We start from the raw sequence: 18035 nt of genomic DNA on the forward strand, positions 1-18035 counted from the left end.
CGGGCGATGGGGACCCGGGCAATGGGGACCGGGGCGGGCGATGGGGACCGGGCGGGCGATGGGGACCCGGGCAATGGGGACCGGGGCGGGCGATGGGACCCGGGCGGGCGATGGGACCCGGGCGGGCGATGGGGACCCGGGCGATGGGGACCGGGCGGGCGATGGGGACCCGGGCGATGGGAACCGGGCGGGCGATGGGGACCCGGGCGGGCGATGGGGATCCGGGCGATGGGGACCGGGCGATGGTGACCCGGGCGATGGGACCCGGGCGGGCGACGGGGATGCGGGCGATGGGGACCGGGCGCTGTCCCCGCGCCGCGGGAGGGCGCCCTGGCGCGCGGGCGGGTGACGCCACCGCCGGGCCCCGCCCAGCCCCGGCCCCGCGCACCGCCCCCACGTGCGCGCCGCCCCCGCGGCAGAGCGCGCGCGGCGGCCCCGCAGCAGGGCAGGGCAGGGCAGGTGGGAGCGCGGCTGGGCCCCCGCCCCGCCCGGCCCGGCCCGGCCCCGGCCCCGGCCTCGGCCCCGGCTCGGCCCCGGGCCCGGCCCGGCCCCCGCCATGGGCGCCCGGCCGCCGCCGGCCCCGCGCCCCGCCGCCTGAGGCAGCGCGGCCGCACGGGCAGCACCTCGCCCGCAGCCCCGGCACCATGGGGGCCGCCGCGGCGAGCCGGAGCTTCGCCGGGTTCGCCGGCATCCTCGCGGTGAGTGTGGAGCGCGGGGATCCATCCGTGCCTGCGCCGCCCGCGCAGCATCCGCGTGTCCGCGGCGTGGGTGGGGATGTGCTGCAGTGCGGGGCTGCCCGCCCGCGCCTCCTGCCCCGCCCGGGACAGCTTGGCAGCAGGGGAGGCTGTTCGGGTGTCCTGCTGACCCCGCTCCGCGTGTGGGGGGCTGTGCGGGGCTCCGCTGCGCCCTCCCCGGGGCTGCTGCCTCTCCAGCCCTGGGTCCCGGCAGAGGACGCCGGCTGGGTGCGATATTCCGATATTCCCTGCGATATGCATCCTCCCCATCCCTATGTTAGCGCAGGCGGAGGCATCCCCCAGCCAGGGCTGTCCTGCACAGCCGGAGCTGAGCGGATCCTTGCTTTGCTCTCTGCGCTGCTCCGGGAGCTTGGCACTGGAGAGGGATCCATCCGTCCATCCATCCATTCATCCGTCCGTTTTCCCCCGTCCTCCACTCCGCTGCCGCTTTTCTTGCCACCCTTTGGACATGCAGTAAAACTCCCCGCTGCGGATGGCAAGCGGCTGCCCTGGCTTATCGCGGAAATGTTTTCAGGCAGCTTTATCTCCCCTTTTACCTTCCCAGGTAGGGCACTTCCCGATCAGCGCTTTAGGGCTGCATCCCGTCTCTTTGGGGAGGGACAGTAATTCGGTGTGTCAGGCAGACGCCGCAGCTGCTGCGGCTGGGTTGTGTAACCGAGGAGAGCACTTGCTCTTGAACTCAAGGTGGATCTGAGCAAGCTGGCGCTGGCTCCGCAGGAATCCGAGTAAACAACAAATAATCTGAAGCTGGAAGGGCATTAGCCGGGAGACAGCCTCTGGAGGCGAAGGGGAACTGTGCGCAGTGGCGGAGCAGCCGGGGTCCGTGCTCGGTGCTGGCTGGGCGCTCCCCAGTGCTGGATTCCCGCTGGGAGAAGCGAGCCGGGAGAAGCCTGTGCTGCTGCACGTCTGGAAGATGAGATGCTGATGGGCAGTTTGAGATATGCGGCTCCAGCTGGGATCCTGGAGGTCAGTTGGGAATGGTGGGTGTAGAGGGAAGAGGTAGAAAAAAAGAGTGATATCAAGGTGTGGGGAAATATAACAGCAATTTTGGGGCATGAAGCAAGACTCTGAGCAAATACACATGTATGTTACTTAGGTGTGTGAGTGTGTTCTCACTCCTGTGTGTGGGATTATACAAGCTAGTGAGGCAAAATTCCCATTTGCTTGTGAGCTGGCAGGATCCTCCTTGGGTTTTCATCTGATACCTTCAACATTTTGGGCATCTCCATTTGGTCACACAAGGAGTGTCTTTCCAGCCCAAAGGAAGTATGTTCAAAGGAAGTATGTTCAAATTGATAGCTTGTGAGTCTTTTACCAGCACAGCAATCCCAAATCTGCCTGGCTGCTGGGTTTTGGAGCAGTAGCAGCTTGGCAGCAGTTGTATGGGACTGGTGTTGGCTGTGATTTCATTTGCTTGGTGGATTTTTTGGGACCCCACTGACTGCTGCAAGGTAGTTTCCACCATCTCCCCTACTACCCTTGCCAGAACCAGAACTACATCACCTTGCTTCAGCTTGGGGCTTTTGGAAAGCTGGGGGGTTTCATCTGTTTGGAGTAAAACCGTGGCTGGCAGGGATGCTTCCGAGCTCTGGTCCGTGCTGGCTGCAGGGCTGGCTGCTGGGTTTTCCTTCATGGGGACCAGATGTTGTGGTGCTGCTGTTCTGGCTCACTCCACTCCCTGTGTTTTGCTCTTGAAATGGGTAAAGGAACTGCTGAGCAGTGAGTCCCAGACTCTCATTTCACAAACCCCAAACCAGCTGAAATAGCTGGTCATGTTGCAAGAAGCAGAAATTTGCCTTACTCTTCAGTACTCTCCTCACAAGCAACTTTTTTCGGACTGAGTAATTTGATCCTTTTTGCAGTGATCAGGGCGGCCGTTTGCTGTCATCCAAGTTACGGTAAAACTTCCAGACCAGTTTATTTGTCTTTCTGGTGTTTTTATGTGTTTATTTCTTTTACTTGAATGTTGCAAGCACTTTCCCAGTAGTGTCGGCGAAGGGTGCAGCTGACCTCTGGGAAGGGCAGCAAGCAGTGCAGCTCATCCCCAGCCTGTGCCAAGGCAATGCCACAGAGCCAGCTGCCATTTCTACCAAATTCTGCTGGTTTTGCTTGGAAACCATTCGCAAAGTATCAGTTTAGCACTCTTGGTCCCTGCTCACTTGCAGGTCTCTGCTCCTGCTCTTCTCTACCAGTATCAAGTGCCCTGTGTTTAGTTGCAGTTTGTGTTTAGTGGTTTTTTAATTTTAATTTTTTAAAATTTTTACTTTCGTTTTAGGTTTTTTTTTTTAATGTGTTCCCACAAGTCTGGCAGCGGGGTAGCACTGTACACAACCTGAGATTAAGACAGTCTCAGTGTTGCAGCATTTTAGGACACAGATTCCAGGACAGCAAGTTGATTCACCAACTTTCTGCTGGTGTTTGACTCACTGTGCAGGTTTAGGTCCCTGAAGGAGATGCTGTATTCATGGAATCATAGAATGGCTTTGGGTTGGGAGGGACCTTGAAGATTGTCTAGTTCCAACACCCCTGCCATGGGCAGGTATGCCAACCACTGGACCAGGTTTTTGAGTTGTTTGCAGCTGCATCCTCTGTGCACACACCAAGGCAGCTTGTGGCCCCTGAGAGCAGTTTCCTGTGCAGATTGCCCCTCAGGTCTCCCTGCAGCACAGTTATTGAGAAAGGGTGATGGGAGCACAGCGCAGAGGCACCCTCTGAGGTGGAGTCATCAGGCTGGGTGGTGCTGAGGTGGGTTGTGCCCACACCAGCTGTGGGGTGCTGCTGCCTCCCCGGTTTGTTTGCAGCTGAATGTGGAGGTCCCTTTGAGTGTTTCCTGATGTGGGGAGGTCAGAATGGTGGTGTCCCCCAGCCTGATCTGATTTCCTCACACAAAAAGCCTTCATGTGCTGAAATTGGTGAAGGTGGCTGGGAGGTGCCGTTGCCTATGTGGTGCAGGGTGTTGGTGCTGAGTTGGGGATGCTCTTTGGGCTTGTGGCCACCCTGTCCTGCTTGACTCTTTTGGAAAGGGGCCCCACCCCATTAAAAAATATTCTTTGTTCCTTCATTGGGCACAGAGAGCTTTGCTGAAACCAAGTCTGCTCTTTAGTGTTGTCTTGCGCCAGTTCTGTTTTTTATTGTATTTTTTTGTTACCCTGTACACTTCCTTTGTACCAGAGTAATGAAGTGGAGTTCAGTGGCTCAGCAGAGCTCACTTCATTACTTGGTTGCTTTTTCCGCTGGAACTGGGAGTGTCAGCCAGAAAGGTCCAGGTCTGTGTGCTGCTGGGCAGCCCTGAGGGTGAGAGACCAAATCAGCAGACACTCCTTTTTGCTGAGGATGTCCTCCTGCTCCTGGCCTTCACTTTCAGAGATCTGGGTGCTGCAAAACCTGAGCAGATGGATTATTTTAGGTAGCAGAAATGCCAGTCTGAATAAATAGCAGATGCTCAATGCTGCTTAGCCATCCCCCACTGGAACTTGCTGTTCTCCCTTGGAAGTGCATGTGCAGCTGAAGATCTTGAGATGTTCAAAAATACCAGCACTGCTTTTCTTGAGATAGGGTTTAAAAAAAAAAACCCTCAAAAAAGCCAACTCAAACCTAGTGCTATTATAGGCTTTGGTTACTCGGGTGAGGGATGGGAAGATGCTGGAATGGAAGGAGGGAACCCATGGCACATGCTTGTAGCGGGGCTGTCCACGGGTTTCCCAAAATCTGGCTTGATGCAGAGCGAGAAATCAGGATCTGAGACAGCAGCTCACAGCTCACTCCTGGCAAGGCAGGAGAGCCACTGCCTGTCCTGCCTCTGCTGTCACCGTGTCCTGCTTGGCACTGGCACCGGAGCAGGGTGAGTAACACAGGTGACCCCTCCTGCCACCTTAAGAGGTGGCAGTTTGCTAATTCAGGGATGCGTCATGGAGATTACAGGGGAGGGTGGTAGGTTTCCTTAGAGCCAGCTATGCGCTTTGTTAAATCATGTCTTAGGGGAGGGGAAAAGTAAAATGCATCCTGTAAGCCTTTGCTGCCTGCCAGGGCAGCCTCGGTTTTTAATTTGACGTGCTGTAATTAGTCTAGCCGCTGCAGGATCCTCGTCAGCTCCTGCGGGCTTGCCTGCTTCTGCCTGCTCTGTAATTGCTGCTTCAGGGGCAGAAAACTAAATAATAAAAAATAAAAATATGAAGTGTTTTGTACAAATCCCAAGCTGTAAATTATTTAGCAGGTGAAACAGAAATGTGCTGTGTGTTTCCAGGAAGAGAGAGATTGCACCAAAAATGATGCGGCGCAGCTTGCGGCTCTGCCGCTATGTGCCTTCTGCAGAGTCATGTTGTTGGGAACCTTTTTTATTTTTTTTTTTCTTCTGAATATATTCTTGTTGGCTGATAGCCCAGAATAGGTAGCAGAGCAAGAGGCGATGGATTGTATAACACAGCCAAGTGATTTATGTGCTTGGCTCTGCAGCTGAACAGTATTAGGGTCTCTGGTCTTTTTACCTTCAGTGTAGAAAATGTTTGAAAATTCAAGGTAACAGTGACTTGTTCCCTCTGTCCCTCCAAACTTAGCCTCTGACTGTTTGGAAACATGTTTCCTATTGCTTTGCATGCTGTGTGAGGTGGTGTCTGCCTTTGTTTTGGTATGCCTTTTGTTCTTGCTGACTTATCTCTGCTGCTATAATTGACGTTAAATCTATGGGTCAGAGGTCTTTTGGAGGAAGCAGAGATACTTCTTGGTAGATGGAACTTCTCTTGGGGATGGAGAGGCAAGGAATTAAGGGAATAAACTTTAGGATTGGAGGTCAGTAGAGAGAGATGGATTTACAGTAAAGCCCAGTTGCTTCCAGTTCAGTGTCTAAAAGCTGGTGTCCTTTTACCTGTGTCTGATGCAATGAGAAGCTGAGTTACAGCAGAGTTTCCTGAAGAATGTAAAAATAGCACCAGGTTTTTTCTCCTGTTGCTAATGCAACTGGTTTAGAGTGGGTTCAGATGTGGTTGGAGGCTCAAAGCAGAACATCCCTTGTGGTCTCGCCAAACCCAACACTTGCACCGGGTCATACAAAGTCGTGGAAAGGCAGAGGAGCTGAGAAATAGCCCAGAAACAGCCACTAGCCTGGATTTCATCCTGTTTGTGTTACTTAGAAAGGTAACTATTTGAACAAGTGCAGATTAACAAGTAGGGAAGGAAAGTTTTACAGGTCAGAGCTGCCATCTGCGTGTGTTTTTTGTCTTGTCAGTGAGCGCCTGCCTCGTGCTGGAGCCTCTCAGCCTTGAAATGCAAAGCTGGTCTGAATTCTCCTGGGGTGGCCAGGTAGCACGTACTGCTGAAACACAATTAGCAGTATTTACCACCCTGGCAGGGTTGCAGTGTAAATGATGCTTAGTTTCACTGAGAAGTGTGGTGTCAAGTTTAAGCAATTATAATCGTAATTGGGGATGTGTAAGGAGAGCATGTTGCCACCTACACCAGTTCCATTCCACTCCAGCCTTGCTGAGGTCCCTCTTCTGGCCATAGTAACTTGGTCCCACAGCTCTGGGACATCCCATGTGATCCTACAGGGGTTTGTTGGCAGAGAGGGCTCCATTTGCACACAGTTGTTGGCTGATACCTCCTGTTTGTTTTCCAGCTGCTCATGCTCCTTGGCACCACTGATGGTCAGTCGAAGCTGACCTCTGAGCAGAATGCCATCAGCCTCTCCCCTGGCAAGTACCGCCACCTTGACCGTGCCACCAACGAAGAGCTGACCTGTGACAAATGTCCTGCAGGAACCTACGTGTCTAAGCACTGTACGAAGAGTACCTTAAGAGAGTGCAGCCCTTGTCCAGAGGGGACCTTTACCAAGCATGAGAACGGCATAGAGCGGTGCCACCCCTGTAGGAAACCCTGTGAACTGCCAATGATTGAGAAAACTCATTGTACTGCCTTGACTGACCGCGAGTGCACTTGCCTGTCTGGTACGTTTCAGACAAACGATACCTGCGTCCCTTACACGGTGTGCCCGGTCGGCTGGGGCGTCCGCAAGAAAGGAACCGAGACCGAAGACGTCAGGTGCAAGCCGTGCCCTCGTGGGACCTTTTCTGATGTGCCTTCTAGTGTGATGAAGTGCAAACCCTACACTGACTGCTTTGGGAAAAACATGGTGGTCATCAAGCCGGGGACGAAGGAGAGCGACAACGTCTGTGGTTCTCCGGCGTCCCTCCCGAACACAGCTTTGACTTCATCGAGCACCGAAGCGGGTGAGCAGCCCTATGAAGTTCCACCAACCGCTGATCTTCCCAAAGGTAATGTCCACCCCTGAAACACAGGTGTGGTTTTGACCGAGGGATTGTGTTCCTGCCTGGGTGTTGCTTCTGCTTCATAGCATCAGGTTGCCCTCACTTGTATTAAACCACGTTTAATAACATTTTCACTGAGTCTCCCTGAAGTCTCCCTGCAGCAGGGAGATTCTTCCTCTAATTGATTCACTGCTTTTGTGCCTGTGCTTTCCTTGCTGCATTTCACTCTGTACTGTGTCACAGTATTGGTTGAACAGGAACCATTGCTGAAACAGCCCTGCAGGAGCCTGGGCTGTCCTATAACTTTCTTTCCTACAGTCACATAAGATTACTATGTAGAATTCCTCTTTCTCTTGCTTAATTGGAAGTGGCTCATACAGCCTTTATGGTGATGCCTTTGCTGTGGCTGGTTTCAGGGGTGCTGTAGGACTCGACTTAAGGTGGTATTCTGCACTCCTTGGAAAGCAGGTTCCCTATAGTGTCTCAAATGAGGCATTTTAATTAAAAAATGCAACTTTTGATGACCTCAACAGCTGAATTAGTAAATATAATAGCAGGGAAGTTTGACAATGGTAGCTTCCAGTGCTTCACCTTTGTTAGGTCTCAAAGCTTGCCCTGACATTGGTGTATCATTGGGAGTGTACAGGAGGGTGTTTCCTGAACTTTGAAATCAACTGTCGACAATTACGTAAAAGTTGAAGCGTTTTCCCTGTTTGTGTCCTGATAAGGGTGTTTTGGGTAACCAAACTGGGGGCAAAACCAGTGCAGACGAATACACCCACTCTCTGCCTCAGCTGGGATGAGACACAATCTACAAAAGATGACCTTCCAAAGTAATCTGTAGGTTTTGCCACAGCAGCCTTTCTTCCTCTTCTTGCCTGGCTTTGGCTCACGTTTCACATCTGGCTGGGACCTGAGAGGTGTTGGTTGATAAGGAGACTCAATAAAGTTGGAAGGTAGTTCTTAGGGGGAAATTTGGTTGCTTCAGAGACCTACTTTTTAGTTGATTCATCTGCAGCTGCTTGCAGGGCTGATAAAAAAAGAGATTTTGCTTCCTTAACAAACCCAGAGGAGAGACACTAAGCCTACAAATTATCACGGTTTTTTGTACTTTTAGTCCAAATACGAAATTCCACAAATGAGCTAAAATTAGTGTTCATAAACCAAAAAAGAAAAACCAATGCACTCAAAGTTGTTGGTTTTCTGAGAAGTGCTGAATTTGGGACAAGCACAGGCTGACAACATGGCTTTAGTAACTCATTTTTTGTAATAAGCTGCCTTTAGCCTTAACCATCAAGGGTCAGTTTTACCTTGAAGCTCCCTCTGTAACCATACCCATCTGTTCCCAGAGGCAAACCTCAACTTCACCTCTACTCTTTCTCGCTGCCTGGCGTTGGGTTTCTGTCTGCTGGCCAAGCCGATGCTCAGGCAGGTCTTAGCCCGTGATGTGATGCCATATCATGTCTCCAGGGCCGTGACACTCAACTCTCCTCTCCTCCTGCAGGTCTGAACTCTTCAGTTCCCGATTTTGTCCCCTCTCCAGCGCCGCGCGCGTCCAGCAGCATGGTGGAGCGGGCACGGTACTACAACGAAACCTCAGCCAACGAGACGGACGGCATCGGCGGGACCCTCGTGGGCTCCGGCACCACCAGCCAGGCCCAGAGCTACCGGCACAAGCAGACCAGCCAAGCGCTGGAGAAGCAGCCATCCCTGGAGATGATGGGGGGTGAGAAGCCCAGTGTCCCGTACAGGCCCCCCCGGCGAGGCTCGCAGAACGTCCACCAGCACTTCGACATCAACGAGCACTTGCCGTGGATGATCGTCCTGTTCCTGCTGCTGGTCCTGGTGGTGATCGTGGTCTGCAGCGTCAGAAAGAGCTCACGGACTCTGAAGAAGGGACCCCGGCAAGATCCCAGTGCCATTGTGGAAAAGGCTATTATGAAAAAGTCCACCACCCCCACACAGAACAGGGAGAAGTGGATCTATTACTGCAACGGGCATGGTGAGCAGTAGTGACCGAGTTGGGTCCTCCCCACTCCAACACAGGGCTGTGGAGGGGCCAACGCCACAGCCAGTGACCAGTGGCTTTCCTCATTTGGTGGGTCTTGTAGTGGGAACAAAGCCTTCACAAAGTGTGGTTCCTCAGATGTTTCTTCATTCTTGGCTTCTCCTCCTTCTGGTTCCCATGGTGTGTCCCTGCTCCTGCAGGAGGGGTTAATGGAGAGAGTGTCACCTGCTCACTCCAGCTTCTCTTCTTCTTCTTCTTCTTCTCACCCAGCTTCTCTAGCTTCTGCCCTTCTTCCATTGGTAGAATGATTTTGAATGAAGGCACCTTTTTTCCCCCCCTGTTTTCTTCCCTTCCTGCTTTTCTTCTGTTTCATATGGTCCTTATTTTCTCCATGACTCAGGCATGGATCTGGGTGTCTTTCTTGTTGTCCTTTAACCCCACATCCCTGTCTGTTTCTGGAAGGCTGAGTCATCCCCCACCTTTTGGCACTGCCTCAATTTCAGTTCTTAGCCCTAAATCCCAAGTGCTGGCTCGTGTCCCAAGCCCTCTGCCCACACTGGAGCCAGAAAGGTTATCCTTAAAGGCTGAGTTGTGGATGTGTACAGCTCCACAAGTGTCGTCAGGTCTGCCTGGACTCTCTTCTTGGTAGTGTTTTCTGTTCATTTAGTGGATGATTTGCTGTCAGCTCTCTGATGAGACTTTAAAGATGACATGTTGTGATCTTCAAGTTGAAATTTGTAAAAATCGGGGATAAACCAATGGTGGCATGACTGTGAGCACCAAGCAGCCATGATCTCCCTAGTGGGATATGCAATTCTTCCTCTGCAAAGCTCCCATGGCAATTTTGACCTTCCCTTATCTTGTGCAGACTGACGAGTTGAGTCCTTACTTACTTTGGGTTGACGTTGCTCAACCTTAAACATCTGTTCACAGCTAACCTTTAGAAAAGCACATTTAACGGGGGGGGGGGGGGGCAGCAAACATAGAATTGATTGAACAAAGATTGGAAGGTTTAAGAGAGATCAGTCCTTGATGAACGTCATCCTTGAGTGCTCAAGTACAAAGCAAAGAAAGTTTTGAATAGGGCGTCTTCTGTCGTGTACTTTCTTCATCTTCCTGCTGATTAACAGACCTACACTTTGTTTGCCTTCATTAATTCATTTATACAACCAGTAAGATCTTGTTGGAATTGGTTTTCTGCCTTCACTTGTGTTTGTGTTGCTTATCAGCTTCCTTTTAACTCTTTTGTGTTCTTGGGCTGCAGTTTTTTAAACTTTTTTCTATTTCTGGTAACTTTTCCCCACAACCCCTGCACTCCATTGTCCCTAAAATCTGTGGCACCCAAAGCGTGGTCTGTGAGACTGTGATGAGTGATCTGCAATGGAGTTACAGAACCTTATTAGACATCCTTGTTTATGGGCACAACCAGGAATACATGGTTAGGCCATGATTCATAGGTCAAAAACGAGTGGCTGTTGCTAGCTTGCAGTAACCCTTTTCCCCAAGACTTTAATTACCAGTTGGTTGAATTTCTTGTGCTTTTGTGTTTCTTGAAGCATTTCAGAGCAGGGCAGTTTGTACTGGACAAGGATTACTCAAGTGCAGGGACCAGACCATGCTGCTTTGAGTAGGTGCAGCTCTGGATTCTATCCTGGTGTTTCAGACCATGCTGAAGTGCCTGTGCTGCAGCTGATCCTTCTGGAAGCCACCTTAGAGCTGCCTTTGTGGGCACTGCTGTGTGTTGGGTCGCTAATCATGATCCAAGTTAAAGAAACCATGCAGGTAAGAGAAGGTTCATGTGGAGAGCATGGCCTGTGTTAACCCATTTAGATAAAACCACACCTCCCGGGTCTTGTCATGCTTTGGGGGACAGCGTCATTCATGGGTCATCCTGTGCTTCCCAGGGTGAGTTGTTCCAGCCTTCTCTGTCACATTAACAGCTGCATAAATTTCGCAAGATCCTTGCTAAGTTTTCCCTTTGTCTTGAGAAATAAGCTGGGTGTAACAGCAAAACCACACTTAGGTGATAAACCAGCTTGGTGTGATTGAACCTCTCCAGTCTGGAGGTGAATGGCGCCGTTACTCCCAGTCATTCCTGCAACAGTCACTCAGGTTCCCTTTGGCAGGGCCGGCTTCATGACTTCCTCCTGCCACCAAATGTCCTCAGATGAACTTTGTGCAATAAAGGCAGGCAAACAGGCACAAACCAATTAATGCTTTGTCTTGCTTTTAGTGCAAACCAAAGCGTGTTGCACTAGCTGGAAGGGCCTTGCTCATTAGCTCTTACTTGGTGGTGCTTCTCTGTCATGTCAGATATGGAAATTCTTCTCCTCTGCGGTGGAGCATAAATCCTTCTCCGCCTTTCCTGTTGAAATCTCTGGCTCTTAAGACTGTTTACTTGAAAGGAGAGGTGTAGTGCCATAAAGGAATTGACCTTTTATTTAATAACTGGCTGTACAGCTGAGATATTCTGCAGAGCTGCCGTGTCATGGCTTAGCTTTCTGCTGCTCCAGTAGTGTTTGTTCCCAAATCATGCTTCATCCTGAAGCAGCATTTCAGACAGGGATGAGTTTAGCCAGGAACAAACTTCAGGCTGTTGCAGAGGGGAAACCTTTCCTCTCCTGTGCTGCTTTGTGGATCCTTCCATGGCAGGCTACCAGAGCAAAGCTTCCTGAAATATGAGGACCACAGCTGTTCCCCAGGTTCAGGTGGCAGCCTGGTTTGTGGTTGCACAAGGTGTGTAGAGGGCAATCAGAGTGTAAACTATCTTTGTGGCTGGGGGTGAAGCCCCTGGGCTGGGTGCTGGCAGTGCACCCACGTCTGTATGACCTCCATCCAGAGGTTGGCTGGCACACCAGCAAGGGTCTGGGGTGTGTTTATTGTCTGTTTATGTAGCTCTTGCAAACAGTCTGCCCCCATTTGTTCCTAGTTTACCATCTCCTCCCTCCTAATCCTTTCAGTAAACAGCTTTAACCTTTGAAAGGAAAGTCCGGGTCTGACACAGGCACTGGAGCCACTCCTCAGAGGAGCTGTCCTTGGGCTCTTGCCCTCATTGCTAACCCCCTGAGCCTCCCATGGCACCAGATGGGCACCCAAGGCTTTGCCTGTTTGGGGGATTTTATTATTGATTTCTCCAAGGCTGTGGTGCTGGTGAAGTGTGGTCAGGGTGGTGGTAGCACTGCTCAGTGCTGGAGCAAAGACATGGCACTGTGGTTGGGCTCCTTACCAAAAGAGGAGGGGTTTAGGGTGGAAGCAGGGACTAAAACTCTTCCCCAGTTCCTGAAGGGACTGAATTCCTGAATTGTTTAAATAATTGAAATAGGTGTGTCATCCTGGTCAGCAGTTGTTGTCAGGAGGAGGTTCACTTGTCCTCATCTCCCCATGAGCTGGTGTCTGTGCCCTGTCCTCTCTCTAGTTGTAATATATGCCTTAAATAACAGCTCAAACATAAAAATAGAAGTAGCTTGGGAGATTGGTGTCCTGAGCATGGATAAGTTCCAGCTAAGGCAGCAAATGCCAGTGCTTCTCACTGGATTAAATGATTCAGAGGTCTGGGAAGAGCTTGCAATGACTAATGGCCTGAGTTAGTAGTCAGCCTACCTCCACATCTGTCCTTGTGTCCATCCTCACAATAGGGGCTGTCCAGAGAGAGATTGAGAAGGTAGAACAGGGTAGCTGTGGCTGGAGAAGCTGGACCTCTTGCTGGCTCAGCTGGCTTGCTCTTCGCAGCCCTGCAGATAGGAATCCAACAGCTGACAGTTTGTCAAAGTTTTCCTGAGAAATTATCCACATAGTGCGTGAGTGACGTGGGTACAGGGCTGATATGGCTCTGTGGTTTAACCTTGTATGTATGACTTCTTTCTTTCAGAAGATCAAGAACAGCCTACACACTAGGCTCATGCCTTTATTTTACCAAGTACCCATTTCCTTTCTTCAGACATTTCCAGAGATGAGAAAATGGGCTTGCAGGAGCCTTTGAATAAACACTGAGAATTGGAGCTTGTCTCTGAAATGCCTTGGAAATGCCAGATTTGCCATCATGCCAAACAGAAGATGGGCTTGAATTCTTTTTGCAGAAATTGCTGATACTGTTGCCTTTGGCTTTCATCCATTTAGTAGCAGAGGATGAAAGACAAAGACTGCAAAATGTTAGGGTGAAACCTGTGTGTAGAAGCAGCTGTCTGAAATGATATGCCAGGAGGCAAGAAAAGAGTTTGGTGATTTTTTTGTTTTTTGGAGTTGAAAACTGAAGATTAGATCTTGGCAGTGCTGGCCTGGCATGAGATGCCACTTCCCTTTTATTTTTCTTCAAGTCTCATAATTGCCCATTATTGCAGTGGGTGGTAAGAGCAAAGCCAGGAAGCCTCTGGTTAAATAATCAGAGAAACTAACTGTTCTGTAAAAGCTGTTTGCAGCTGGGGTGGAGTTGAGGCTTGTAGAAGAGCATGTGCTTAAAATGGCTCAAAATCAGGGTGGGGAGTTGAGATGGGATGCTAGAGAGATGGGGAGTGTTGAGATTTGGAGGTCTTGGTTGGTCAGTTGTCAGCACATTGAGGGCCAGGATCTTCTTGGTTGGTAATGTTTAGGGAGTAGTCCTTGGTTTGCATGCTGGTTGCTGAGGGATCAGGGCTGGGCTGGAGCTTGGTCTGGTCCCAAGGAAGTCCCTGAGGGTGTTGAAGGGGGACCACATCTTGTACCTTGGACAGCCTGATGCTGTGCTGCAGCTCCAGAACGTTCCCACGTGAATATAACCGGTGGGGGTGTGGGGACAGCAGGGTCATTGCAGGTTCTTAAATGGAATCAGGTACTCATTTATGGTTAGTTGCAAGATGCTTATCGAAGTAAAATTACATGACTCTTTGCAAGAGACAGCACATTAAGGTTATGTGTGGGCTTTTTAAGTCAGTCTTTTCTAAAGATCCATCACCTTATGAAGGGAAGCAAGTGCATGGAAACAGTCCAGCTGAGGATGTCATTCCTCAGCCTATTTAACTGCTACTCTGAATAAGGAAATTGCTGCAGACTTGGCACTCACAGGTTTATGGGATGGCAGTGAATGCTACTTTAGGACCACTCCTTAGTGCTTGTGTGGGTAAATGAGATGAAAGCCACTTAGTGTAGAGGTTTTGTTGGGTAGAGGTAGTTTTCCCTGGATCAGCTCCTGAACAGGTCCCAGCAGGTGGCAAGAGGATCACGCTGGGAAGCTGCGTAAGGATGGAGGAGCTGGTGTGGAAACTGCTGGGCAAACAAACAAGCCTTTCAAGCCCTAAAGCTTCACCAGCCTCAGGCTGTGGTGGCCTTGAGGTTTTGTGCCCAGGCCACAGGTAGGGCAGAGATGGCCAGAGCATCTCAGGAGGGCAGGTGTGCCCGTTGTTGCTGACATAATTCGGTAACTGCGGCTACGCCTGGAGAGGAGCAGCCCTGGGCTTGTGTGCAAAGTCTGATACAGCTCTGGCAGGCAGAGCATGAGATGAGGGATTGATGTCTGTCCACCTGCCAAAACGGAGAGGCAGAAGGTGTTGTGTTTGTTTTTGTTTTCCAAAGCAGCCTCTCCTCTGGCATCTCCAGCTTGATGATGTGCAGATGATTGCTGGTCCTCTGATGACAGCCTGTCCACCTCCGCAGGTAGAGGCCCAGGCAGAAGGGGAGCTGGTTAAATTGGAAGAGGCAGGACTGGGCACCACAAGGAGTATGGATGCTCCCTCACTGCAGCTTGTTCTGCTGCATTTCATGCTGTGTTTGCCCCTGCAGAGGCACAATGCTCTGCTTTGGGTGGGATGGAGCAACTCTTCATCTGCAGCACCAGCCTCTGCCATGGGAGTGTTGGGGTGGCATCTGACAAGTTCAGAACATCATCTTCCTCAAACCACCCAGTGTAAAACATTGCTCAGGTTTGCCCAAAAATCATTTTGTCCTTTTGGGAATCTATGTGATTTCCAAAGGGCCTATGCAGGAGCTGACCAGGGCTTCATGATGAAAGGGAGCCTGGGAAAGTGCAAACGTGGGAGGCTGCTGTTCTGCTTAGAGAGGAAGAAACCTAATAATGTGCAGGTTTTATCATCTCCTGTTCCTCAGTCTTATTGCATTAGCACCAAAGACTGGTGCTTGATCACTTTTGATGTGTGTTGCTACATGAGCTGCCTATCTGCAGCATGTACAGGGCTGTGAAGAGCTCCTCTTGGAAGCTGGAACATTTGCTCCCAAGTCTGCTTCAGAAAAGAAAACACAAATTATCCAGTGGTCAAAATTCCTGGGTGGCCCTTGTATTAATTTAATGAGGGATTGGGATTTGTGCCTGCCCATTAAGGTGTAGGGCTGAGTGTGGGAGGCAGGGCAGCTCTGCAGGAGAGGATTGTCCTTGTAGAAAGCCACTCTGAGCCCGGGGTGTTTTTGCCAAAAACCCAACACCGGTTTCAGTGCTGGGAGGGCTGTGATTTCTCACATAAATGAGGCTCTCACACATCACTCCTCCAATAACAAGGTTGTTTTTTTTGTTTTTTTCCTTGCCCTCCAAGACTGGGAGGAAAAAAAATGCAGGAGGTGAATTTAATCCTCAGGTTGGCATCTGTGGGTGTCTGGATATTTATATGGCTCTGGCTGTGGCAGTGTGTGTGCTCAGGGTTACCAGCTGTCCCAGAGGGTTATAATGAAGATTAACTCTGCAAAAGCCATTTAAAATTTAATAATTACATGAAATACTTATGCTGGCCATTCTCATGCAAAATAAAGCAAGAGCAAGTTCACTCAGCAGGTCCCTGGTGTAGCATCCTGTGGTGGTGGGCAGGAGTTCAAATGGGTCCCAGGAGAGTTGGACCAAGGGGGTGTTACAGATGTGACTTCCACATAATGTATTGGGAAAAGAGGTCTTGTCTCTTGATGAATTTTAAGTTCTCAGGTCATAATCATGTTCATAACTGCATGTGGCTGATCACAGACCTCTTTCCACTGTCTGGTTTGGTTATTTTCCAAAAAACTTGTGGGAAGTGATTGTTAGAAGTCCCTTTCTGCCTTGCAAGATTTTCAGTTTTGTCTTTAAAAAAAAACCCAACAAACTCCAAACATACCATTTTGTGGTTTGTTACCCAAACAGCTCTTACTAAGGATATGAATCACTGGGTCCTGGAAGGGTCTGATACCAACACTGTCCTCCATGGTTGGGAAAACTATTCTGTCACTAACAAATCTTCATGAGTGAGTCCTTTCCAACTGTCTGACAAAACACCTAGAGATCATCTGGTTTCTACCCCCTACTGTTGGTAGGGATGCCACCCACTAGAGCAGATTGCTCAGAGCCTGTCCAACCTGGCCTTGAGCACTTCCAGGGGTGAGGCAGCCACAGCCTCTCTAAGCTGCTTGTTCCACGGCTTCACCACCCTCACAGGGAAAAGTTTCTTCTTTATGTCCACCCTAACCCTGACTTCTTTCAGTTTTAGGCCATTCCTTCTTTCTCCTTTGTCCTGTCACTACGTGCCCATGTTCAAGGTCCCTCTCCAGATCTCTTATGGCCCCTCTAGGTACTGGCAGGCTGCAGTAAGGTCCCCCTGGTGCCTTTTCTTCTCTAGACTGAACAAACTGTCTTCTTATAAGAGTTGCTTCAGCCACTTGACCATTTTTGTGGCCTTCTCTGGACCTGATTTAACAAGTGCACATCCTTTTTATGTTGGAGACCCCAGAACTGGACACAACACACCAGCACCACCAAGTCCTTGGCAGAGGTGCTCTCAGCCCCTTCATCCTCCAGCCTGTGCCAATACTGGTGATTGTCCTGACCCAGGTGGAGAACCTGGCACATCTTCAAACTCCCTCATTTAGGACCTGAAGTATATTTTGAGTGGCGGGGGAGGAATTGAGTTTACAATAACTTCCCCTTTTTAGCAGTGGTTAGAGGAATTTTTGCATTTTGCAAAAATTTTACATTTTGGAAAGGTATTTGTGTTGTGCACCTGGGATTTCCAAGTCCTGTGGTATCTTGTCAGCTGCAGTGTGGATGTGCTGCATCCTGGCTCTCTTGTACAGGCTCTCAGTGTGTGCTCAGACATAAAAATAGGCTGCTGTGACTGTGTTTCACATGAGTCAGGAGGATATTTGGAGGAGGGAGGTGGGCTGAGCTCAGGAGAAGAGCTGGCTTTGCAGTGATTTGGAGCTTTTATCTGGATGTAGGGGAGGGTTGGGCTGCATCACTGTGGTTTTTCTGTCTGACTGGCGTGTGCCCTTGGGCTGTGCTCTCTGTCTGTGATGCTTCATCCAGCTTGCCTGTCACAGTCAGGATTTGTCACAGCATGTGGTACACAGATTAATATTGCCCATCTCTGGAATACCTCTGTGTGTAGGTGGTAGAAGCTCCAGGTGCTCCTGCTCAGATTGGCACTGGGATGGTGGAGGTCAGTTTTTCCAAGTGTTATGGGTGAACTGCTGGGACCTTGTCCCTGGTGATGAAGGGCTGAAGCATGGAGTTTCCTGAAATCCAGCCTTTCATGAAGCTATCTCTGGAACCCTGGGCTGCTGAGCTGCTCACTCCATGGGACTGTGTATGCCATAGGTCCTGGGAGATCTCCCAGACCTTCCTTCCCAGTTGTATAAGGCACTTACAGAACTCGAACTGATGTTTTGTTAGTCCTGTTCTCTGCACTGTGTCCCTTCATTACTAGGGGGTTGAAGGGCATTTGGCTTGGAGGGACTCTGAGCATGAGGTTTCCCCTTAAAGGTGGCATTTTCTTGGGGAGCACTCTTGTGAAAAGTGTTGACTTGAGCTCTGAGAATGAGAACAATGACATTGTGAGAGGGTGGGGAGAGGAAGGAGCCTTAACACCTCTGTGGCTGTGGTTTGACTTCCCTACATCTGCTGCTGGGTGCGGGGCAGCTCTTCCTCTGCTCTTAAGTTTGCTTGAAATTGTGAAAAAATAATGGCAGAGCAGAGGAATGGTGCTTTGCAGGTGCTGTAGGTGACCCTGCCAGCCCTGCTGGTCACAGCCCTGCGCCACACTGGCTCCTTGCCCTGCTTGAGGCCAAATG

General features: G+C 50.4%; 1 protein-coding gene across 2 annotated transcripts in view; it reads left to right on the forward strand.

Moving 5' to 3' along the window:
* The first annotated feature begins 535 nt into the window (after positions 1 to 535).
* Positions 536 to 18035, forward strand: part of TNFRSF21 (TNF receptor superfamily member 21) — a 35446-nt gene continuing 17946 nt past the window's right edge. The window contains exons 1-3 of one of the 2 annotated variants that reach the window (XM_030235952.2): positions 536 to 698; positions 6367 to 7021; positions 8520 to 9017. In XM_030235952.2, coding sequence (XP_030091812.1) covers positions 645 to 698; positions 6367 to 7021; positions 8520 to 9017 — 1207 coding nt within the window. In that variant the 5' untranslated portion in view covers positions 536 to 644. Of the gene's footprint in view, positions 699 to 1337; positions 1722 to 6366; positions 7022 to 8519; positions 9018 to 18035 lie in introns of those variants that run through there. The other variant, XM_009095787.4, reaches the window with a different exon arrangement.

This window comes from Serinus canaria, chromosome 3 (assembly GCF_022539315.1).
Source record: "Serinus canaria isolate serCan28SL12 chromosome 3, serCan2020, whole genome shotgun sequence".
NCBI classification, from domain to species: Eukaryota; Metazoa; Chordata; class Aves; order Passeriformes; family Fringillidae; genus Serinus; species Serinus canaria.